General features: G+C 40.2%; 4 protein-coding genes across 10 annotated transcripts in view; 3 read left to right on the top strand and 1 right to left on the bottom strand.

The window, feature by feature from the left end:
* Fas3 (fasciclin 3) overlaps window positions 1–5926 on the bottom strand; it is a 92096-nt gene extending 86170 nt beyond the window's left edge. The window contains exon 1 of one of the 2 annotated variants that reach the window (XM_069044506.1): window positions 5682–5926. In XM_069044506.1, the coding sequence (XP_068900607.1) occupies window positions 5682–5736 (55 nt within the window). In that variant the 5' untranslated portion in view covers window positions 5737–5926. The remainder of the gene's footprint in view (window positions 1–5681) is intronic. The other variant, XM_069044507.1, reaches the window with a different exon arrangement.
* Window positions 5927–12882: 6956 nt separating this feature from the next.
* Window positions 12883–14376, top strand: LOC138129978 (uncharacterized). Its single transcript, XM_069046329.1, has 2 exons — window positions 12883–13043; window positions 13092–14376. Exons 1-2 carry the CDS (start codon window positions 13005–13007, stop codon window positions 13389–13391), a joined length of 339 nt encoding a protein of 112 aa, XP_068902430.1. The 5' UTR covers window positions 12883–13004; the 3' UTR covers window positions 13392–14376.
* A 61-nt stretch (window positions 14377–14437) lies between these two features.
* On the top strand, window positions 14438–18580 carry LIMK1 (LIM domain kinase 1). 4 transcript variants are annotated; one of them, XM_069046322.1, is made up of 8 exons: window positions 14438–14578; window positions 14770–14869; window positions 15074–15319; window positions 15367–15537; window positions 15679–15774; window positions 15829–17026; window positions 17075–17229; window positions 17286–18580. In XM_069046322.1, exons 1-8 carry the CDS (start codon window positions 14557–14559, stop codon window positions 18307–18309), a joined length of 3012 nt encoding a protein of 1003 aa, XP_068902423.1. In that variant the 5' UTR covers window positions 14438–14556; the 3' UTR covers window positions 18310–18580. The 4 variants fall into 4 exon arrangements, with proteins under 4 accessions (XP_068902423.1, XP_068902422.1, XP_068902425.1 ...); XM_069046321.1 differs by lacking the exon at window positions 14438–14578 and adding an exon at window positions 14596–14705; XM_069046324.1 differs by lacking the exons at window positions 14438–14578; window positions 15679–15774 and adding an exon at window positions 14597–14705.
* Window positions 18581–18906: 326 nt separating this feature from the next.
* LOC138129979 (dynein light chain 1, cytoplasmic) lies at window positions 18907–25261 on the top strand. Of its 3 annotated transcripts, none has more exons than XM_069046333.1 (3): window positions 18907–19030; window positions 20372–20510; window positions 24177–25261. In XM_069046333.1, the coding sequence occupies exons 2-3, from the start codon at window positions 20403–20405 to the stop codon at window positions 24336–24338; spliced, it is 270 nt and encodes an 89-aa protein (XP_068902434.1). In that variant the 5' UTR covers window positions 18907–19030; window positions 20372–20402; the 3' UTR covers window positions 24339–25261. The 3 variants fall into 3 exon arrangements, with proteins under 3 accessions (XP_068902434.1, XP_068902432.1, XP_068902431.1); XM_069046331.1 differs by lacking the exon at window positions 18907–19030 and adding an exon at window positions 19325–19471; XM_069046330.1 differs by lacking the exon at window positions 18907–19030 and adding an exon at window positions 19934–20114.
* Window positions 25262–25374: the final 113 nt, after the last annotated feature.

Here is a 25374-nt window from a genome sequence, read left to right as displayed (position 1 = left end):
CGATTAATGCCTATAATCCACTCTGGTGATTAAAAAACGAGCCGCAGGCGAGTTTTTTAACTTTCACCCTCGTGGATTATGATAGGCATTATTAGCTCGTCAAATAATATACTATTATCCACAGTACGCATTAAAAGAAAATTGCAAAGATTTGTGGTTTAATTTAATTTTTTGGTGCTTTTAGTGTTAGTTAACAATTAACAGAAATAACTAACGACACTTCACTTAGCTTAGTGTAATTTACTCCACGATTTCCTTAATTAAAAAAAAAATTATTTCGTCTATTATCTGTTAATTTAAACACATTGAGTAGGTCTTAGTGTTAAGTTAAAATGCGTAATGTAAGTGACATTCTTTTAGTGCACGAACATTTGTTACCATTAATTGTTTAATTTCATTCTACCGTTACGTCAATGAAAACTAAAACTAATTCAGCATTCGACGTTCTAAGTTTTCATCAAAACTAAGCACAATAAACTAAACTTACTTAAACTGCCGTTTTATTCAGCCAAATTCGGCTAAATTTCCACCAGAATAATTTTCCTTTTATTTTGCTTTAGTTTCACAATTGCCAAATTACCATTATCTGCCCGTCATCAATATACAGAGTGTTTCATTTGTTTTTCTTGTTCGCTACGCTTAACATTACGTCGTCGCTTCGCGACGTGACGTCACACATGCAATGTGCGCGCTCGCACCATCTTGTGCACCCGATCCTGTGCAACGGTACCCCCGACTCCGGTGCGCCTTTGTCTTCGGTATCCGGAGCGTGAAATTTATCGCTGCGCGACCCGTGGGATGTTTTTGTCGTGTCGATTTGCATCAGAGAAATATTTTTAAAGGGAGCAGGCGAGCGTGAAGCCGCCTTAATGCGCGCCGCCCTCAGGAGTCCGTTACGGTCCTGGCCGGTCCCCCGCCCGCCACGATCCGGCCCTGCCCCGTAGGAATCCGTCTTCGCTCTGGCGCATTCAACAGTTACGCTTCGTTGGTCCGGCCGAGCCAGGTTGTTAGCCCGCGGGGGCGGCGGGGCGCAGCGTGCGTGTGATGGTCGCGGGGTTATCTCCGGATGGGTCGGCCGATGATGGGCTTAGGCCGTGTTCACGTCGTTTGTCTTAGATAAAGGCGCATTAAACGCAGCCGGCTGAGGATCGCTGTTTGTTTTTAATCAAGGAGGCGGGAAGTGCTCCAAATGGCACCGGCCTCAAGGAATGGGTTCAAGCTGAGGTTCCGGTGCGCGATGGTGGCGGCGGCGGAAAATTCGATGCAGATTTAAATTTGCCGCGGGTTTTAGGAGTGGTGACATCTGTCGGGCAATAGCAGATTTGACAGCGCTCTAAGAACTGTCGCTTAGTATAATTTACTTAGAGCTTTTTCTACTTAAATTTAGTCACATCTTTTGTTTTCTTATTTCTTAAGTTTATTTACAAACAATAACAATAAAAATATAAATTTCAACTAATTTCAATTTATATAGTGGTTTCACTAGTTTCCTTAAGATTACAAAATAAAACAATAAAAAGCTGTTTGGCTTAGATTAATTTAACTAAATGTTAATAAATTTACTAGAAAAGATAAATCTGTACATATTTTTTAATTTCTTATTAATTAATATTTTGGCGCCTTTTCACAAGTAGTGACATCTACTAGATAATGGAAAAATAATTTGGAATTAAAACAAAACCCTATTTTAATTTCTTTTATTTTCAGTGTTTTTCTTAAAATTAAAACCAAAACATTTAATTAAGCTTTGAAACATTCAAATTTGGCGCCTTTTTGGCAACGAGCGCCATCTGCCAACACACAATCAATAACGATTGGTTCTACGATTTTGGGTCAAATTTTATTTTCCTCTGTTATCAACGATTAATCCTTATCATTTGCTTAAATGATAATAGATAAAGATAGTGTAAATATTATTATCGTTTAATTTATCAAGCGAGCTCTAGGTTATTGTTGGGGTCGTCCTAAATGTGAAAAAAAAAAATGAATTTGTACTCGTTAACGTTTAATGATTTCAAAAAACGCATTAGAATTTCAAATGAGCTTCCGCTTTTACGAAATTTATTCCGCTTATTTGATAAATTAGTGTAAGTTCATTTGAAAAATTTATGTTTACAGCTTGAATTAATTATTTTCAAAAAACGTAGTTGAAGTTTCAACCAGTAACTAAATTTACACCAAACTGGATAGTTTCACGGCTTAAACGTGATCAAACTGTCAATTTCGTTCGAATCGTTAAAATGCAATTTTCATTAAAATCAAATTAAGTACGTGACGAAAAAAATCGAAAAAATACAGCTAATTCGGTATTAATTGTGAATTAATTTTGGTCAGTTTGGTGTCAATTTTAAACAAATCTAAATTAATGTAACTAAAATCCATTCACGTTGTTTTGGCATAATGGGAGGCCATGGAAAATTTGTATTTCATTTTGTAGTAAAGCTTGGAGGTTATAAACAGCGTCAATGTCTAGTGCATTGTTGTCAGTTTTACTAGTCTGCAAGAGAAGAATACTCAAACATCGCGGGTAATTCAGCAACACGTTATCACTTATCAGGCACTTTAGTGACGGAAATCAGTGTGTCCAACGTAAAAAAAATAAATCAAGGCCTCCCATTATGCCAAAACAATGTGAAAGGTGTTTAGATCGTACAGGTGAACTTTCTTCATTAGATTTTGGTTTAAGGAAAATTTGAGGAACACCGACATTCACTAACAACACGTAACACATGCAATAATGTAAATTGCAGTTTTAGAAATGCATAATTTAACAAACGACCACGTAACCATTTCCCATATCACATAACTGTTAGTGAAATTGCTGTTTTTACTCTTGATGTAAATTAATTGTAATCTAGCAGAAGAGTTACTTAATTAAATTATTCGGCACTAACGGGGTTCCAAATTATGTAACTCGAAATTTGTTTGGAAGCTAGGACGTGTCTTAAATTAAATCAATCGGGATAGTTATACAGTGTAGGTAGTGTAAATTTAATTAAACCCAACGAAACTCAACATTTCTTTGAGTAATTATAAATCACTAAATTACGTTTAGTTGGTGAAAAATTATCACTGTCAGTTATTTATTTTCTGGGTTTATTAAAATTAATCTAACCTAATCTAATCTAATTTTTTAAATATTTTCCAAGCGAATCTTGTCAATCTTTTAATTTTAATTTTATTACAGTTTAATTTTAGTTTAATTGTCCTTTAGATTATTTTGTTAATTTAATCTGCTTAAATTGGTTTAATTGGAATGAAGAATGAACCTATGGACAAATGCCTGGAACACTAGCACTCTACAAATCTTTAAATTATTATAAATAAGGCGTCGAAGTTGGCGTTGAAAAGTCGATTGTGAACACCACTCTGATCAGCTGTTTACATCTAACCTCACTTTCTGCGTGTTTTTAATATCCAGTTTGAAATATCAGTCTTTTTTAGGACAAGTGGTTCATCAGCTATTTAAATCTAACCTCACTTTTTGCGTAGTTTGTGCTTTTAATCTGCAGTTTGAAAAATCACTGTTTTTATTAAGTGGTTCATTCACAATCGACTCTTCAACACCAAATTTAAAAAAACACTTTTATACTGTTATCACATATCTTTTTTTTTAATTAAGAATGAAATCAAACAAACCAATTATAATCAGATTTTTATTTTGAGTCATCTTTTAGTTAATTTCCACAAAAAAAATACGAGATTCTGTTTACTGGAAAATTATCACTTAGAAGAATTATAGTTTTCCCATTTATAATTTGGTTTTATGGCAGTGCAATTGTAATTATTAGCGGCTGGGGTTGTGGTTTTGGCGATAGTGAAGATATTGTAACCTGCTCAGACAACAGACCTTCTTTTACAGTCCTAGGATTTATGGCGGTAGTTGCCTATTGTCGGGGTATTTAACACCCTTACAACAGGGCTGGTAGTAAAACCAAATTATAAATGGGAAAACTATACTTTCTAAATTTATCAAACTTATCAGAACACTTACAATTTTTGAGTCACGGTTAGTTTTAATTTAGTTTAATTTAAAATTAGTGTAAATTTAATTTTAATTTAATTCTTAATTATTTGTAGGAAACTCACCATATGAGTCGAGTAATGTAGGTTATCACTTTAGAAATGCACAACTTAACAACAAACAGTAATGTAACAATATTTGATATTGCATAACAATTTGGTGAAATTCCTTTTGTTGCTCTTAATGTAAATTAAAACTAGGAATAGAGTAAATTAATTAAGTTAAACTGCACTAACAAGATATTATCTATTTTCTTCATCAGAGTTTTGTCTGGAATAAAGTTATTACACTTCTTTTAAACTAAATCAACCAAACTGGCATAGGGAAAATTTAGTTTAATTAAACTTCACCCACATAAACTTACGAAATTCCTCTATCACTCCAGCGAAATAGCTAATTATCATGAAACTATTTCATTAATCTACAATTATTTCTAATACAAATATTTCAACAAACCAATTACTATTACTTTTAATTTCTAAACAAATTTTGCAACATCCTGTTTACCAAGAAATTAAAACTCGAAACGCTTTATTTTGGTTAAAATCAACAAAACTATTTTTTTTCCAAATCGTTCCAAACCCCTACTTTCAGTTTAGTTTAAACTTGGTTCAATTTTAATTTCAGTTTAGTTCTGGCTCACTTTAAATTTACTAACTTTAGTTTACTTCTACTTACAGTTGCTTTACTCTTAATTTAATCCAGTCCTCCTTTAATTTAGGTACTTCCAGTTTAGTATTAGTTTAGTTTCATTTTAATTTTAGGTTAGTTCTGGTTCACTTCACGTTTAATTCCAATTTAAACAACTTTTGAGTTAGTTTAATTTTAATTTATTTCAAATTCACGCATTTTTAGTTTAGCGCGCTGATTTTAGTTTCATTTTACTTATCACATTCCTTAATTAGATTATTAGATATCTCCCCCCCACGAATCAATGATGTAAGTTGTTATCATTCATGTGTAGTATAGATGTTTGTATTTATCGAAAAACATGCGCATTATCACCTCAGTTTAATTAAAGCAGTTAATTAACTTTCATGAAAGACTAAGTTTAGTCACTTTTACAAAACGAGGATTTGGGACTGGATTTAAGTTAAGGTAAAGTAAACCAGGCTGTGACAAATGACTTAAGCCGTTTAGAACTGAATTCAGTCCACTTAGTAAGTGACAAAACTAGTCGTGCCGTTTTTTTTTTTTTTTACTCAACTGAGCAGTAAATTTGACGTTGGGCTTTGATATCGTAAAATTTCAACTTTTGGTTGTGAAAAAGTCGTCAGAAAGGCCTAGCGGCGGTGGGGCGCCGCCTCCGGAGCTTCTTTCGTCGGCTGCCGCCCCCGAGATCCGTCGATCCCCTGCGGCGGGGGCGAACCCGACGGGACAAAAACCACCTGTTCAAGACGGCGGGGGGTGCGGCGGGGCCCGACAACAAAGAGAGGCCCATTCCGGCACACCTGACTCATTTACGGGCCGGACCGGTCAGGTAGGCCCGCCCCCCGCCGCCTCCCGCGACCGTTAAAATTCGAATCCCGGAGGATCGGCCTTGACCGCGAACGGGCGCATCCGGAAGGCGCGTGAACGCGGCCTTAGCGAAAAGAAACGCCGTCGGAAAAGAGTCGGCAGTTTGTTAAACTCGCTCGCGGCACTCCTTCTTTCTTACCTTGCGTCGCGAAGACGAACCCGACCGCGAAGACCAGCACGGTACCGGAGTCCATCGTTGAAATCCTCCAGAGCACTGCACACAAATCCGGGCGCTCAGCACATCCCCGGAGCCGCCGGGATCGCGAATTGCGCTGCTTTCGACACTGGCGCGATTCTCGCTTGTCGACGCGTCACTCGGCACAGGTGTCTGCGATCTCACCTTGTCAGCGCAGCGCGTCCGCCGTTACTGGAAAACTGGAATTCTGAAACAAACCAGCGCGCCAGCCGAGCAAGGCCGAACGCGCTCGGACGAGCTCGCCGTCGACAACAATTATTTTGTTTACTATCGATTGTCGATCGCGTTTTGTTGCCACGCTGTCGATCGTCGGTTTGGTCGGGGGGCGGTTTTTCTCCGGAGTTCGCGACTGATCCCGGATTAGAAAGTAGTTGGAGCTGATTTGAATGGCAAAAGCTGATTTTGCATGGGACGATCTGGACGGGGGCGGGTGGGTCCGGAGACGGGCGATGAGTGGGAAAAATTGACGGGATTAGGGACGGCTCCGGAACAAAACGGGGCTTTGCGGCTAAACCGGATTATTTGAACGCTTTTTTTATTGTTTTGCGCATTTTTTGCTTATCGGACCGCATCGGAGCATCCACGCCATCTGTTACGATTTTTTACTAATTTTGTTTATGTTTAACATCCTGCCAAAATTATTGTTCATTTATCAGACAACTTGATTTACAACACGTTACGGTAACTCAAGGTATGTGGGACAGGATTTTTAGATTATTTTTAATTTATTTTTATCTACACAGATATTTGCGCATAAATAAATACAGGGTAAAGCACTTATTATCTGTTTGCCAATAAGTATCAGATTTTTATGGCACGATTGTTTCAAATAATAATAATAATGCGGCCTCGATACCGCGCCCCTTACAATTACAGTGGCTTTATTTCCCGAAACGCAATATCATAACGTTAAAATAAAAAAGAGAGTAACAAACTAAATAAAAACCCAAAGTTTTTCAAATTTACTCTGTTTCTCTCTTTCATTTTGATTTTTTAACTCATCAAGCTGCTTTGAATCAGATTTAGTAAAAAAAATATTCATGTTGCAAAATGGTATTCAAAAAATGCATTGAAATGTGCTTTACATTTCTATCTTCTTCATTTTTATTAATTCTATAATTTTCATAATTTTGCTATTGTTAAATGTTTATAGGTATGTCTAGATATTCTTATTATTATTACCCGGCGGCACGGCAATTTTGCCGGAGTACATACACTATTACGGATATTACTATCAAGTAATAGTGCGGTGCTAATCAACATAATTACCGGCGTCTCGCCTCTACATTTTGACTTTTTTGTGTTTTATGTTTTGTGTCAATGTTAAGGAACTTCCTCACGGTATGACATGAGTATAATAATATACCTTTTTGAATTTCAACTACCAATGTGTTCTCTAAGTCCAAAATTTTTAAATTTTTGAAAAGAGATTGCGGTACTATTCCCGTTGCTGAAATGATAAGTGGTAAAATCGAATTTTTTTTAAACACCAAAGATTTCTTATAGCAGCGGAGAGCTCTAAATATTTATTAATTTTTGTATTATATGTCTGTGTTATATTGTGTGAATTTGGAACAGCTATATCTAAAACATATGCTTGCTTTTGTGGTTTATTTAAAATAATAATGTCTGGTCTGTTATGCTTAATATGAATGTCAGTTAAAACTGTTCGATCAAAATATAATTTGTAATTGTAATTTTCCAAACAACTTTCTGGTTTATAACTACAGGGTTATTCTAAATGATTGTAGTCGAAGTAGGCGTGAAAACTAAATGTAAAATTTATGGTTCCCGCTCCACATAAAAAAATCATCAAAATGATGTGTTAAATTGGATGCAAAACAACTCAATATTTTTAAAATTGATTGTAGAACAACTCAATATTTCTGGATTCAATCGTTAATTTAACAAAAATAAAGAAAAGCCTCATCACCGCACTTTTCACCTAAAAAATTGCAGTGACAGAGACACAACTGACAGTTCACATGAAAGCGGCAAAAACGTAATAACATGGGCATGGCCTACTTCGACTACAATCATTTAGAATAACCCTGTATAATGTAGTTGTGTATTCTTTAATAAATTGAATTTAACAGCTAAATTCATGTGTATAATTTTAGCAAATATATCATGACGTTTCTTATATTCACTTTGAGCCAAAACGGTGCAAGAAGAAATGATGTGTTCAATCGTTTTCCCTTCAGTTCCGCAAAATATTATTGTTATTATTACTATTTTTGTTCTCTCTATTGAAAGCCATGTTTCCATGTTTCTTCTTCTCACTCTAAAATCTATTTTAAAATTGTTTTCTACTTTTCGTTTCGTTTCATTTTTGAACTGTTCTCTCTTCTTTATTTTCCATTTTATTTCATTTTAATTTTGTCTTGCACTTTTCATTTTGTATCTTGCTCTATGTCTCTATCTCTATCTTCTTCTGTTTTTACTGGTTCTCGATTCCTTACAATTTTTATCACGTTTTTTTCTACCTCTTTCCTTTTTTAATAGTCCCTCATTTCATCTTCTCTATGTTCCTTCCCCTTTACTACATTATTTTGTGTTCCATTTTACCAATTTCAACTCTTTTTGATATTGTTCTGCTTTCATTAATAATTTCTTTTTTTGTTCTCAACGTTTTCGCTAATTCCGCTTCTCGTCTGCTTTTACTTTCTCTTCTTATACAGAACCTTCATTCCGTTTCTTAATCCTTTTCATTTATTCCTTTTACTTTTTTGTCCACCTTTCAACTTCTTTTTTTTTTAAATCTTTCTTTCCATTTCTATTTTCATTTCTTGCTGCTTTTCTTCTTTCAACACATTTCTCGTTTGGCTTATTTCTTCAATTTCTTTGTACAGCTTCGTGACCTAATCTTTTCTATCTTCTTCAGTTCCTTCTTCATCTTTTTTATATTTATGTATTTTTATTTTCGTCATTAGCATCTTTTCCTTTTTCTGGTATATCTTTCTACATTTTTTGTGTCTTTTTTGTACTTATTCCTGTGTCTTTCTATTTTATCTTTTTCTCTATTTTTTGCATTAATTCTTGTTTCATTTCTTTCGCCTTTTTTTCCACAAATCTCTCTTCATGTTCTCCATCTTCTTTCATTTTTTTTGTCCATTTCACTATTATTCTTGCCCACCTTTAGCTGTTTTCATAATTTTGTCTTCGTTGCCCTTTTATTACTTCACAAAATATAATGATCTTGTTCAACTTTTTTTTTCTTTGCATCTCCGAATATTATTCGTCTCTCTCATCTTTTTTAGAAATATTGCAGTTAATCTTTTTTAACTTCTCATTGTTTTAATCTTCGACCCTCTCTTCTCTTATCAACCCGTAGATATTCTTGAAGTCACTTTTATTTTGTCTTACACGTTTTTTTATATATCTTTCCAGCTGTTTTGTACTATTTTTTTTGTATTTTCAATCCATTATCTCTATCTTTTTCTGTTTTTAATCATTTTCGTTTCCTTACAATATTTATTTTATTTTTTTCTACCTCTTCCCTTTTTCAACAGTTTCTCATTCCATCTTCTTTATGTTCCTTCCCATTTATTACATCATTTTCTGTTCTTTTGTACCTATTTCAACTTTTTTTGATGTTGTTCTGCTTTCATTAATCATTTCTTTTTCTTTCTGAAGGCTTTCGCCAATTCCTTTTCTCCTGTTCTTCTACTTTCTCTTCTTATCCAAAACCTTCACTCCGTGTTCTTTTTCATTTATTCTGTTTATTCTTTTGTCCTCCTTATCGACGTCTTTTTCATCATCTTTCTTTGCTTTTCTATTTTCATTTCTTACTGCTTTTCTTCTTTCAACATTTCTTATTTTTTCAACTTCTTTGTACAGTTTCGTCACCTCATCTTTTCTATCTCAATCATGTCATTCTTCATCTTTCTTATATTTATTATTATTTTCTTCATTAGCAACTTTTCCTTTTTCTGCTATATCTTTCAAAATTGTTTGTTTCCTTTTTTGTCCATTTCACTCTTCTTCTTTGCCACCTTTACCAGTCTCATAATTTTGTTTTTGTTGCCCTTTTATTTCTTCACGAAATGCAATGATCTTATTTAACTTTTTTTCTCTACATCTCCGAATATTATTCGTCTCCCTCTTCTTTTTTTTTTTAGATACTGTAGTTAATCTTTTTTGTATTTTGTATTTTCAGTCTATTTTCTCTATCTTCTTCTGTTTTATATTCCTTCTAGTCTTCTTACAATTTTCAATTTTTCATCTCGTTTTTTTCTGCCTTTTCTGTTTTTCAAAAGTTCATCTGTTCATTTCATCTGGTTTATGTTCCTTCCCAGTTTTTCTTTTTTACAGATTTTAGCTCTTGTTTTTTTATTTCTCATGTTTTTTCATTCGTCCCTCTCTTTTTATGAGTTCTTTTCATTCTCTCTCTACGATTGTCTTGCTTTTCTTCGCTCTAATTTTTATCTATATTTCTTTTTTCCGTTTTATCTTATTTTTAATTGTTCTTCTTACTTAAAAGTTAACTAATAAATAAAAGTTTTCTTTTTTTCCTGCCTCCTCAAGTAACAAACAAAAAGCATCCCAACAGATCAGCGCCGGGGTGAACCACAAATCCACCCCGAACCCCGCTCCCCACTTATTAATGCAAATAATTTGAATCTTCCCGTTGTTTTTTTTCTCCCATCAGCATTCCGTCTTCCCTTCCATTTCGGCCTCCGCGAATCAGGAAGTCGCCTTCAATTTGTAATCGCCCGGTTTGCTTAGGTTACGTCGTAAATTAAGCCGGCCAACAGATGTCTTGTCTGAATATTCATTGCAGTCGGTTTCATCAGATTAAGACGGGGAGGACGAGGAGCGTCCGTTGCGGGAGTATCGACTCCCTTGATATTATTTGGCTAACCGTTTCGTGTGTACCTACCAACTCGTCTTTACTTCGGGGAAATACTGATAACCAGGTTGGCCGCCGAAGGGCCGAAGGACGCACATCCGACGTTTTTCGGGGGCTGCTCGACCGAAAGGGTGGGTCGACGCAACTTCACCCCCCACGAGGGAAGATAGTTTCAGTTTTAGGTCCGCTCAACAATTTTATCCCCGTCAAGTTTATCCAACACTTTCTCGTGACAAGAAAAGGTCAAGATTCGCTACAAATTTTAATTTTTTTACTGTTGGTACGCTGTGTAAAAAATTCTAATGCAGACGACAACGTCGAAGAGTCCAGAAGGTCAAAACTGATAATTAAGTACCTACTACAAAGACAAATTGGTTCCGTCTTCCCTAAGCGTTGGTCTGCAAATAATTCTAGAAAGTTTCAGGTAACAATGGCACCTGTCTGCTTTTGGACCCTTTTGCTCTTTATTCCCCTAACGTCTCTACCTGAAAATTCTTTGCAGTTCTCCCTTTTTTAAATCGGATCTGTCTTTTCTAAACGTTTAATTAAGATAATTATTCTGTCGTAACAAAATGGTTTTTGACATTTTGACAGACGTCAGAATAAACTGGCAAACAGGATAACATGTTCTGATTTTATGACAGTTTGTTCAAATAAATCACAGCCAACCCTCCGCCAAAAACATCCCAAGTGGATTACACCTGTCATTTCTTTCGCTTGGATTAAAAAAAAAATCTCCAAATCCTGCGGGTAGTTTCAGAAAGCGAGAGCCATCTCCGTCGTAATCCAATTAACTCTTGTCCCATTAACACTTTCTCGATCAAACCAAAACAACTAACATCTGGTGCCGGCGGCAATCACCGTGACGCAGATTCTGCATCTCGGCTGGGGCCATAAAAAAGAAACGCCAACAACAAACTCGGGCCGCAACGGGATCGACTTTATTGTTGACGCAAGAATCCCTCGACTGTTATTTTTACACGGCCGCTTTGTTTAGTTTAGATAAAGAAAGGACCGCTCCAAGGGTTGACCCAATCGTCGCGGCGATTTCGGAAATTAGCGAAACAAGAAAAAGGGACGGTTTTACGAGCCGCCGCCGCAAACCGCCTCACGACCTCTAGCTATATTCGTCTCGATCGGGTCGGTGGCGGCGACTGTTGACACTCTACTAGTGAAGTTTCCATCCAAGTCACATAAAAGAACCCCTCGACTGGCCCGTCGGGGCTTAATTGCGCTCACTAAGACTCTCCTGACGTTTATAGGTAATTAAGTCGAAATCGCTTTTTAACGGCTCACTGCCTTCTCAAATAAAGCATTCTTATCGGAAGAGACAGCCATTGTGTCGTCACATCAATAATAAATCGGCCCATCTGTCGAAGCTCATTACGTCGGGGACGGCGGACCTGACAATGAGATCGAATCGAGAGATCAAAGTTGCCTGTTGGCTTTTGTTTTTTGGTAAATGTCATTTGCATTATTCGATTTGTTATCGTCAAGCAGGCGGGGAAGGAACATCAAAGTTGGACTGGTTTGCACTTTTTTTTATTGTGCCATGTGACAGTGTTCAATGTGGCAAACTGATTAGAGAAAATGTCGCACAAGAGACATCTTTGTTTCTGTACTGTAACTGAATATTTTCATAAATAAATCTCTTACATTTTTACATAATTATCTAAAAAAACAAAATGATTTCCGGATAAATTATCTTCACCAGTCGAATGTCGCACACTGCATTTGTGACTAACTTCACTCTTTCAAATTTATTCTTTCCTCAAAAAAATTTAAAAGATTTAAAAAAATTAAACAAAAACAGCGACCTCGATTTTCATTTTATATTCAACTTTAATACTTTCTTATCGCTAAAAACTCATTCTCTTTTGTTTTACCTTCTAACGGTGTTAATGGTGCTTAATAGTTATTATCGAAACTCGTTAAAGTGTAGGAACTCATTTTTTATTTGATTTCCTAAAACAAAAACCTACTTAGATTAAAAAACTGACTTTATTTAAGTGCGTATACATATTCATTAACAATGACTCAGTTAAAATGAAGTCATTATTGTCAAATTTGTTTTCTAGGTAAATCACCTGGTATATTTGTTTGAATCATTGAAACGTGACAGGTGTTACAGTGTATAAATTTAGTCACGTCAATATTTACTGTTATCAGGTAGTCATAACGCGCTTATCGTGTCGTAAACAAGTTCCATTTTGGCATTTTGCTCTTTATCTAGGTTCGTGATAAGTTCCATCCATGGTGTGCAAGCAGCTCCTCCTGTCATTTTTCAAATCTAGCGCTTGTAGTTGTAGAGGGCGTTCTGTCGGGGGTGCTGTCAGAATTGACGTTTCAGACGTCCGTGAGCGATGTCGATTATCGATTCAAAATAGCCCCGCTGCGCCGCCGAATTATCGAAAATGACGATGGAACGAGCGATGGAGGACCTGACCGAGAAGGTATGAGGGCATCGGTAGTTCGAGAGAAACCGAATGGTTCCGTTGCAGATGAAGAAGACCGACGAGAAGCTGGACGACCTGGCCGTGCAGGTGGGCCACATCGAGAGCGAATTCTTCTCGGAAGACGGCGCCGAAGTGGAGGTACACGACCTCCTCAGGTCGGTGAACGAGGTAAAAACGAACTACCAGCACTTACGTAAGGAAATCGTCGAGGTGCAGGACCTGCAAAAACAACTAAGCGCTTCGTTGCAGCTCCAGTTGAAGCTGATGCAGGCCAAATATAACACGCTTAAGGAGAAGATCGGTGCTGCTAGCCCGGCACGCTTGGAAAATCCATCACAAAACTGAGTATTTTTCGTTGCTGCGCTTTAGGACTAAAGACAGACGACATGGCAATCAAACCTGAGCTAAAGCCAGGCCCCTGTTTCGTTTAAACTTGCCATTTAGTGCGATCGTAGCCGATCTTTTCTTTCTCGTTGCGGATTCTTAACTTTACTTTATGTGAGCATGAGCGGCACACCGGGGCTTGCATGCACCAAAATAACCCAAATTCTAAGTTCATTTGTGATACAATTGAATAGAATAGTGCACGATACAACCCACAACATGTACTGATTAGTCGCGCCGCAGCGCCATCTACCCGTGTAGGTGGCGCCACCGGTGCCCCGTAGTCATTTTCTGCATGCATATCCTTTACCTATTGTACATAATCAATGTGGTAAAACATATATCAACTATATTACATGATGCATGTTAGGCGAGTCAATTGATGTACAAGACTATTATTGGTCGTCGCCATGGAAACCGTAGCAACATTCATGGCGATTGGCCGCGCACACCTAGTTTAGTGTGAATTTGCTGTAACATTAAAATTAAAATTCGTAATCGCGATTTGATTGGACGTTCGCGGGCGAAGGTAGGTAGTGCGATGGGGCGCATGCATGGCTGTGACACACCCAGAGTTTGTTGCTTACGGTTACGAATTTTAATCGTGTACCTGAGCAGATTTTTGTGACGAAAATGAATAATAATAATGCCTTAAACATTGTACTTCCTCTCTTTTTTATCATCATTGTCTTTTTTAACACTATCGACACGATTATTGTGGAAGTTTCGGCAAAAACTTTGCTCAAATCTATCTCTAAGCACAACTTTTAACAGAACCTAGTACTTTTCGAACAGCGCCACTGCGAATAATGCTCGGAAAGTGTTGTTTTTTGGAGCACAATAACTATATAATATGATGAGGGCACGTTTGATAGAATTTTTTGTAACCGATCAAACTGTGTTGGAATATTTATATGACTGTTCGTTCAATAAACGATTGAGAATCCCACCTTGTCTCATTTACCGGACCGCGGACTGAACGCATTTTCAGCGCCACTCCGTATATCGACGGATCCACTTTCACTCCGTCCCGTTGGCAGCGCGACCTTGACGCGTCCAGTGTGAACGCGCTTTTAGCGGTCGCCATCATGGAAACTTTTTAACTGTCAACACGCGAAACCAAAACATGCAAGAACAGCCCCAAAACGGTGAGTAATAAATGAAAACCACCCCCGAACCGGTCGAACTGACGAGTTTTCGCCCCGTTGTGGCGGAAATTGGCCCGGAAACGCCCCCAAATGGTCGAAAACACATCAGATTTTGCGATTGAAATGCGTGGGTGACAGTTCCTGGAAGTGTCAACTTGTACAAAGGGATCAAACGGCGTTGATTTTTCCAGATGAGGCCCCCGACAACGTCTGCGCCGGATGTCTCAACATCCTGGATGAGGAGGACGTGATCTGTGCCCTCAACCAGGAATGGCACATGGAATGCTTCCGGTAGGTGATGGGGCCCTCAGTTTTACTCAAACCTCGCACACGGTATCCTTTCGATGTTTTGATTGCGTTCTAAACAATAAACAAACAAAATGTTTACAAAACATGCAGCGGTGCCCAAAATGTTTGCGTCGACCTCGACAGTGGTGCCAACCTAAGACTATTTCAAAATTGTTTGAGACGGTAATTTGGATTGGGGGATTTCAGTTGTTCGGCGTGCGACGCCTCCCTCTCGAACTGGTACTTCGAAAAAGATGGTTTGCTGTTCTGCAAAGACGACTATTGGGCCAGGTATGGCGAGTCTTGCCAGCAGTGCAGCCAAATCATCACGGGGCCCGTCATGGTGGCCGGGGAGCACAAGTTCCACCCGGAGTGCTTTTGTTGCGCCTCGTGCGGAGCTTTCATCGGCGACGGGGATTCTTACGCACTGGTGGAACGCTCCAAGCTCTACTGGTAAGGCAAATAGCGTCTCGAGACTTGTACTGGAGTCGGCGTTTCAGCGGCCAGTGCTACAAAAGACAGATGCAACCGTTGACGCGGACGGCCAGGTGTCCCTTCATCAGGAAACCACATTCCATTCGACTGGTCGAGATTCCGGGGGGCCAAAAGGGGATCAAACTGGACAAGGACTCGATAGGGACGGGGAACAGTCAGTGCTTTACGATTTCAGAGTAAGATTTCTTGACTAGGATCGGGGGCTTAAGAGTAACAGTGCGAGGCTTGCACGTACGAAAATAATGACATGACAGGTTGTTTGACGTTATTTTCGGTAACTTCACCTCGCTGCCAACTAAACAAACTTATTTCCCCAGGATGGTGTGGAAAATTCGGGGCAAACTGATCCCGGTGGCTTTCGCTTTTCTAACAAACGCTATTAACATGTGCTGCTATTTGCTGCCGACACATAGGTAGGTCCCCCGATCGTCTCCCTCCACCTGTTCACACTTGTCGCCATCTTGCAGACTCGACATGAACGACGACTTGATGTCGCTCCACATAGGCGACAAGATACTGGAGATAAACGGTACCCCGGTCAAGGACACTGCCATAGACACAGTCGAGAACCTCCTCCGGTACTCCGACACCGTCCTCCAGCTGACGATAGAGCACGACCCCCACACCGTCGCCCAAAAAACGATATTAAAGCATGTCTTGCCTAAATCAACACATCCGTTGACAACGACAGCCAGTGATACCAACATTCCGACAGCGAAACTCAACATTCCAGGGGGCGAGCCGAATCTGGGGGGCTCGACGGGGTCGGTGCAGGGGGAGTCGAGTCCGGAGGTGGCCAAACCCAACAAGGAGCGGTTGTTCAAGAGGAGGGACGAGGGGTACATGAGCGGGACCAGGTCGAGGCAGTTGAGGAGGAAGAATCATCTCACGGAGAACAGGCAGTCTCTGGACAAAGAGAGGAGCTCGTCGATGAGTCGACTGTTGGACGAGACTCCTAACTCGAAGCGGTGTATGGAATTGTCGAGAGCGTACTCGTTTCTCGAGCCCAGGCCCCCACAGCGGGTGTTCAGGGCGTCGGATCTCGTCAAGGGGGAGCTCTTGGGTCAGGGATTTTTCGGACAGGTGTTCAAGGTCACGACTAGAGACACTGCGGAGGTGATGGTGTTGAAGGAACTGTACCGAGTGGACGAGGAGGCGCAGAAAAACTTTCTCAAAGAGGTGGCAGTGCTCAGGAGTCTGCATCACAACAACGTGCTCAGATTTATAGGTGTTTTGTACAAAGAGCGCCGCCTCCACCTGGTGACGGAGTACATCTCAGGAGGGACTCTCACGGAGTTGATCCACGACACGGCTCAACCGCTTCCTTGGGAGCAGCGAGTCTCCTTCGCCAAAGACATTGCCGCCGGGATGGCCTACCTCCACTCCATGAACATCATCCACAGAGATCTTAACTCCCACAATTGTTTAGTTAGAGATGACAAGACCGTGATCGTTGCTGACTTTGGGTTGGCCCGAATCGTCTCGCACACAACGAACAGCGCCCGGAGAGTGTCCCCCAAAGCGAATTCCGGGACGAAGAAGCAGGAGAGGAAGAAGAGGTACACAGTGGTGGGGAATCCGTACTGGATGGCGCCCGAGATGATGAAAGGGAATAAGTACGACGAGAAAGTCGACATATTCAGTTTCGGGATTATTCTGTGCGAGGTGAGTGTCGATAATGCAGGGTGCTGTAGTTGATTGACGTTTGTGCAGATTATCGGTCGAGTGTTGGCCGACCCGGATTTCTTACCCCGTTCGAACGATTTCGGTTTGAATCAGATGACGTTCAAGGAGAAGTTCTGCGGTTCGTGTCCGGAGGCCTTTTACAAGGTTGCGTTTTTGTGCACCGATCTCAATCCGGACAAGAGGTTGGTTGGGTGGCTCGGTCGGTACGTTGACAGGTGACGTGTGTGACAATTTGCAGGCCCCCGTTCGAAGTGATGGAGGTTTGGTTGGAGAGCTTGTCGATGCACCTGTCGGTGGGGATGCCCCTACCACCCGACTTGCTCTTCGACATCCAGCACTACCGCGGGGCGAGTCCCAGCTCGTCGGGAAGCAACACCCCGGACGGCATCCCCTCGGGCCACCGGAGCCCGGCGCTGGAGCCGATCAAAGAGGGGAAAATGGCGTCTCAGCCGATCATGAAAGTTTCCAGTTGCGAGAATCTCAAGCCGATTATTAAAGTTTCCAGCGCCGAAAACCTGCTCAACAACTCGCCCAAAGCGGAGGAGGTGAGCGCCCCCCAGCGCGACTTCCCCGACTACGAGAATATCGATTTCCTGAAGAACGACTGCGCCTACTCGGGCGACACCGAAAAGCCGATCGGCATCGAGAGACTGGCCGAGTCGAGCAAGTTCAGCGTTAACTTGCGAAAAGTGCCGAAGAACTTCACGCGCAACCGCCTGGATGGGGAGAAGGGCGACGAGGGCGCCCCCGCCCAGGAGAAGATCAAGTTCTCGGGCGGAAAGAAGGAGACGCCGAAAGTGTCGAACCTCAGCCTCCAGAGCATGAGCCTGAAGAACTCGATGTGCCCCTCCAGGGTCACGCAGAAGTTCGTCAACAATCCGATAGTACAAAAGAAGAGCATCCCGGACGTGGTCTCGTCGACGCTGAACCGGCCGGCGGCCCCCAAGAACAACACCAACTTCAGCATCAACAAGAACATCTTCAAGAGCCCCGACTGCAACAGCTTGTGCTCGTCGCGCAGGCGCTACATGAGAGTGTCCGGCACGCCGATCTTGCAGCGGCGCTCGCCCAAACCTTGCGACCCCCAAACCAGTGCCTCCGGTAGCATAGTCAGGAACATAATCGACAATCTCAACCGCAAAGACAGGGACTCGATAGATAGGGGCTCGTTCGGGAGGTGCTCGCTCAAGGTCGTCGGCAGCAAGAAGGTCGAGGCAGGGCGGGGCCGCAGCTCCAGCCCCGACGAGTACACAAACTTGTAATTAATAGAATTAACAGTGCTTTATATACGTTCCAGAATGCTCATGTAATCCGACAAAATTACTAATTATTCTGTGATAAATCTGTTAAGTATTACGATGAATTTATTTTGAAAGAATGGAACAATAGCGTTATTTTTATTGTTTAATGTAGGATTTATGTGATACAATTCCACACTAATGTAACCGCTCAAGCAGTGTCGTAACATGTAACGTACTTATTTCCACATGTATTTTTATGTTGTAAATAAACCCGAACATTACACAAAACGAATCGTTCAAACCTCAACACTTTGTTCGTCCTCCACGCTCTCCGCCATTTCCTTGACGATTTGCAGCTGTTTGCTGGTCTTCAAATAGTGAAGTCCCAAGAGCGACGTTTCGTAACGCATCATCAAGACCTTGCGATACAGCGAACGCAACTCTGCCGCCTGCCCCTCCATCTGCTTCGAGATGGTCTCGTATTTTTTCGCCCAATCGACATGGGTTTTACCCATTTCGACCATTTCCGGTTCCATCTCGACCAATTTCAAAAATTCTCAAATGACAACTTTGACATAAGACAGCGGCGGGCGGCTAAGAAGGGGCTACGTTGTCCACATGGAAAAATGGGGAATAAACCTGGGACAAAATGATTGAGGGAGGATCAGGACTCGTGTGTGGGAGGAGATCAGGTCTGGAGGAATCACAAGTAGTCGGTCCGGGGGTGTTCTCAGTTGGAGAGGTAAGAGTAAATGATTTCGTTTTTTGTGGTGTTTTGGAAGTAGTCTCCAGGGGAGAATAGAGTAGGCTAGAGATGGATAGTTGTTCTGTAGATGATGACGTCACAGTGGTCAGTTGGGGATTTGACGTTAACATTAGGTTGTCATTTGAGGGAATAAATTTTGCATTGTGGTGTTTGTCTTTGGTATGAGGGGTCGCTTGTGTTTGTTGTAGCTTATTGTGTGGAGGTTTTATTTTTAGAAAGGTTGTGGTGTGCGGGGCTCTGCGTGTGGGGCATAGACAAAGGCGGGAGATTCAAAATTGGGGTCGGCGTATGCGCGTCGGGGGCGTATCGATCGTGGTAGAAATTAATAAGGCATCAGTGTCTTGGTGTTCTTGGGTCCAAATGAAATCTCGCACCGTGCAAACGGGACTAGTTTAAACCGTTCGCCTTTTTGTCAAAGTAAGTGTACTGAGTGTGACTCGTGCATGGTTACATCTGTGGCCCCGCAGATCCCTCACGCTTGTCACCGACCGCACATGACAGCCCCCGAACCTGCCCTGGTTACTACATCACTTCACGTTTGTGTATTTTGCTTCTAGTTTCCCACTCGAATGAGCGGTAAAACTGTAAAAGCATCATTTTCAGACAACATTAAATTAAGCATAAATTGGTACGGTAAAAATCAGATAAAGTCGCATGTTGTGTTGTGGTTCGATGCATGCCGCATGCGGAGCTGGGTGCGGGGGGCGGCGCTCCGGCCGACGTTATCGACGAGTCCCCGCGGCGACGGCACGCCACTGGCGCGACCTTGCCGGCGACCAATCGGGGCCGACTTGCCAGACGCTCCTGGCAGAAGTCTCTAGTGGGCGTCCAATCGCGGCCGACTTGCCAGACGCTCCTGCCAGAAGTCTCTAGTCGACGTCCAATCGCGGTATTCGCGGCAGTCCGGCGGTCGCAGTTTTGGCATTTATCCCGATCAAAAGCCAGTCAAAAAAATTGAAAATCGTGCTTTTCAACAAGAGCGAAAAATTTAAAAAGCGTGAGAGTTTGACAGTTCGAGATTATTTGGTCCGTTCGAGCGGCGATTTGTGGTAAATTTCACGTAAGTACGGGCCTGGCCGCCGATCGGCGGTCGCCCACCAATCAATCCGAGATGATCGCATGTTTGACAAAGATGTTTCCGATCGTTGTATTGATAAAACTGGGACACGGCCGTGCCAGTTATCTGTTATGGCAGAGCTGATAGCCAGGGCCAGCGTCCGAATCAGAGATCTGAGTGCCACCTACATAAGGTCTCGGCCGGACAGTCGGACAGCCGCCCCGGGACCGCCCCCGATACTAATCTCTTGCCGCTTCCAGGTCCAGTAACAAGCAACAGAAAACAGACAAGATGACCGACCGCAAAGCCGTCATCAAGAACGCCGACATGAGCGAGGACATGCAGCAGGACGCTGTCGATTGCGCCACGCAGGCTATCGAGAAGTACAACATCGAGAAGGTAAATTGTGTTGACACGTGACCCGATGCGCCAATCACGCGCCAGATCTTCCCACACGTGACTCGTACACCCAGCTCAACTTCAAATGTCAAAGTGTGATTGACTACTGTGAGTGCGCGCTCGTCAAATGAAGTCGGTCGAAACGTATGCGAGTACAGATTTAGAAGCCAGCAACTTTTTCAAAATCTGTGTCAAGCGGTGAATCCGTTGTTATCGATGTGATCCCGTTTATGTCACACCGCGTACGACGGTTGTTGCGTAGTCGGTACCTGAGATTCAACCAGCAACACCTGGTAGATTGTTCAGTGAGATTCGAATTTTCCTCAACATTTTCGACCACTTCGCGCACATGAAATTCATATTTCTGGACACAGTTTTTCATCGTATTTGCAGAAACGTTGTGTCATGCTTACCTGGGGCACCTGATCAACAATACATTTTCAAAACATCAATCTCCATTGGTCAGTAATAGATGTAGAATGACAGAAGCTTTTAATTTCAAATCGAATTACATTTTTTTTTAAGTTCACAACTCGTTCTACTCGATTGAATTTGGCACGTTTTTAAAAAATTGAATTTTGTTCAGAGAAAAGATTTTCAACAAAGTTAAAATAGGTATGAAAAGCCACGAATAAAAACTTCTATTATAATTTTAAAAATTATTGAACTCGCGAGGAGACAAATTAATACGTTTCTGAAATAATTATTCTCTTGGAAATTCAAAAATGATTAAATTTTTTATTGACGTTAAACGTCGAGGAATGTCAATCAAGACAGTCAGAACATTTAACCAAATGTTAGAAACGCGTTCCTGTATCTTTTGTTGGATCGTTGCTCAAGGTGGGAATGTTTTAGAAACGGATGGATGACGAAATATCGTTTGAGATTTTGAGAATTTCTGCCACTTTACCTACAGCGCATTGTTAAATCACCGAGAATTTTCCTTTCAGAGTTACTTTATCATGTGAGGAACCACACTCCTCTGCTCTTCCTAATTTTAGAAAATAACATGATAATTACCATCACTAATCAATAAGACCGGAAAAAACCAGCCTTATCCGCCGTCTCACCATGGAAACTAGAAACACAAATACTTTTTCACAGAAAATTAATTTAAAGAATTTCTCGTAAAGTCCATTCAAAAATCAAAAAACCACCACCTGTTGCTTTAGGTTGGTAAAATTTAAAAAACCTTTGGTAGATATTTTTTCATATTATGTTGGTAACTATTAATTATGATATTTATTTCATTCAAAATAAAATTCAATTGCTTTGAATTTCGTTCATATTGTTTTATTAGCAGCACGTTTCATTTATTTATTGATTCTTATTATTTTTACTTAAACATGCCCAGAAAAACAAGACACTTAATAAACATTTAACCTCAAAATTACAAGTGTCACCAAATTTAACGCTAGACAGCGTTGCAGATAGTAATTATCGAGGAAAATGGGACGTTGGTGGTTTTTTGATTTTTGAATGGACTTTAGATTTCCTTCAACTCACTCGAAAGTGTCTAGCAGATATTTCATTTAAATCTCATTATGTAGATTGCTATTGTGGAGAAAGTTTTTATTTAAATAGACTCGTTCCTCACGTAATCGTTCCGGAAAATAAGAAAAAGTGTCCTTGCAAGGATAAAGATCTCCGTGATCACAGCATAGTGATTCTCGTATAATTTATGATTTTACTTTTACTTCAGTATTTTGCAGAGTGCATTTGTATGTTTACTTGTTAAATTAAAGTTTAAAGGTCTTTTCGAAAAGCACCCAATGAAAGAGTAATCATTTATAATGTCACATATTTGTATTCCTTTCCAAAAGAAAACAGTCATCGATCGATATAATACGATCCTCGAGTTAAATTGTTTTGTATCTCGACCAATTTCAAAATTTCTCGAATGACAGCTTTGACGTAAGACAGTGGCGTGCGCCACTAATTTTTAAAATGGAAAAATGAGAATTAATTAAACATGGAAGCAAATGCTTGAAGGCGGATTAGGAATAATAGATTATAATTTTTGTTAAAAGGACGGTTATCAATCGATACAATTTTTTCACATCTCGATGAAGTTGTTTTTTGCATCTCGACCAATTAAAAAAAAAATCTGATAACAACTTTGACGTAAGGCAGTGGCGGGTGACTCCCTCATCTCGGGAGGGGCAACGATTTCCATATTGAAAAAAATGGGGAATAAGCATGGATGCAGATATTTAAAAAAAAACTGTTATCGGTTGACATTATTCTCACAAATGTTCAAATTATTTTTGACCAAACGCGGCAAAAGAACGAGCAGGGGTGGTTTTGGACCACAACGGCCCACGGGTAACATGTCTAACAAATTACATTTCTGCCAGTTTGAATTTTTAATGATTTAAGTGTCGTTGTGAATGTATGTAGACTCTTACTACACCTTTCCATGATTATATCTTGGTCAATATTAGCTTAGTCGTGTAGTTTCGTAATCCATTCCTTTTATATTTTTCGCAGAGATTTATAAATGAGAACCTTGAAGGAAAAAATTACGTTGAAGCTGAGCATGAATGCCTCGTGAAAGTGTCTCTTTAACGAAATGAATGAAATTGGCGTTGATATTTGAGAGCAGCTTCTTGCAGGCGGAAGAATTGAATCCGTCGTCGCAAATTGCGATTTATTACATCGGAGAAGGAAATTGCACAAATGACAATATTTGGAATTTTTTCAGAATGCGATCGCAAATTACCTATTTGACGAGTCCTAATTGGGGAAGCTTTCTCCCCACCAAATGACTAACCGGTTAAATTTATTTATGTTTTCGAAACCTGTAGTTTTGCTAAATTTCAGTATTGGGTTTTTGACACAATTATGCTGAAGAGAATAATAACGAAGTGTTTATTTGCCGAGTTTCTGGAGAATAAGAGTAGCGACTGTGTCACCGTAAATGATTAATTGTTATTGATTTTTTCGTATGTACTGTAATAATTTTTTCCCTCGTAATTTTAAATTAAAATCGTTGGAGTGATTTATCGTAACGATAAAAAACGAAACATCTATTTTGGTTCAATCAAAATATTTATTTTCTCTTTCATCTTCGAAAACAGATTTTAGTTTCTTTTACAACAAAAAAAGTCAGCTTTTTAAATGTAATCGAAGATGATTCCGCTTTGAAAGAATTTTCTTTTGTCGGTTTAGCGTCTCGTTTTCTAAAATAGTCATTTGTTCTTATTTCGTCGAGAAGTTCTGGGTTGGTTTGTCAAATTACCAGCTCTGAATCCCATTGGTAATTTAAAGTGGGAACTTGTTCCGAAATTCGCGAACACTTTGACTCTTGTAACATTGTAAATTACACAGTTGTCAACATTTTTAACCAACTAAGGTATGAACAAAAAGACAACAATTTAGAAACATTTTTTTTAATGTGCAGTTAAAATATTCTTGGATCGATCTGAGCGAGTGGTGAACTTGGAAAGAAGTTGAATTCAGTTTAAATGTTTTTGTCATTCTGCGTGGATCGTACGCAAAGTACATCCTTTAATAATATCTCTTTAATCGTGCATCGTCGGAAGTTGAGGTGGGCGTACCACGCATCATAACATGATATCGAACCGAGTGTAGTACGTGGGTCAGATAAGAAGCTGAGCCGAGTGTACCACATTCGACTGATGACACCGTTTGTTATTGTTGCAGGACATCGCGGCGTACATCAAGAAGGAATTCGACAAGAAGTACAACCCGACGTGGCATTGCATCGTCGGTCGGAATTTCGGATCGTACGTGACCCACGAGACCCGTCACTTCATATACTTCTATCTAGGACAGGTGGCGATACTGCTGTTCAAGAGCGGCTAATCAACCATTCCCACCCGTACAGTATTCCAAGGAAAATTATAACATAAAGCCAGACTTCTACACAGCTATTGTTTTTGTCAGTTCTTTCGGTTCAGTTCCATTTTCGAATCAAGTGTGTTCTGTAAATCCAAAACATACGGGGGTGTTTTTGGTGTAATTATTGGAATATACTTTTTGTTCATTTGAGCGACTTTTTTATTGAACGATGGTGGTTAGTTTTTTAAGTTGGGAGAAATGCCAACTCCGAGATCACCAAGTGAACGCACAATTAGACCGCGTAAGTCGTAAGCAATGTGTGCAATTGTGGTTTTAGTGGCTTTAAATTCATGCACCTGCGGGAGTCGGCATTTCTTCGGTGTTCACGCTGTTTGCCCCCTGTCCCCTTGATGAATGTTTGTTGCTAAATATATTCATAAACTAAGACCTATTCCGTAAGTTGTTAATCTATATATAAGCCATCTTTACTAAAGTTGTACTTAAGTCTTGTTATACTTGAATGTAGATTATAATTTTTGTTTTCTTCTCGAATAATTTATGGAGCTTTCCGTCAAATGGCGTCCATTCAAAGCTAACGGCGCTCCAAGTGATGTAATGTTTAGTTCTTTTAAATGACTTCCGTCACTGCCGCCACATTTAGAAGAACTAAAACAGACCTTTCTGCTTGCTTTGCCGATTTTTCCTTGTTCATCGAAAACGCATTCCAAAAAAAACCCACCGTATTTTCGACAACAAGGAAAAGTCCCACTACAAAATATATTTTTGTATAAAAGTACCCCAGGGATGGGCATGGTTTTTACGATAGCGATTCGCTTTGTTTTTATCGATAGACTATTGATTAGGCAATCGTTATAATTTAGAAGAACTAAATTAAAGTATCGCTTTACTTTCCTCTACTTCACTCACTAGTATAGGAGATTACTGTATTTAATGTTTTTTTTCTCTTCCCGCCCCCTCTCTTTCTCTCACCTCACCCCATCCCACTCATCCCCTGCTCCACCCTTATTTTCATACAACTGTAATTTCTAAATGTAGCAAA

Source organism: Tenebrio molitor, chromosome 4 (assembly GCF_963966145.1).
Source record: "Tenebrio molitor chromosome 4, icTenMoli1.1, whole genome shotgun sequence".
NCBI lineage: Eukaryota > Metazoa > Arthropoda > Insecta > Coleoptera > Tenebrionidae > Tenebrio > Tenebrio molitor.
Note: the sequence above shows the minus strand (reverse complement) of the source record. Positions and strands in the feature narration are given on the sequence as shown.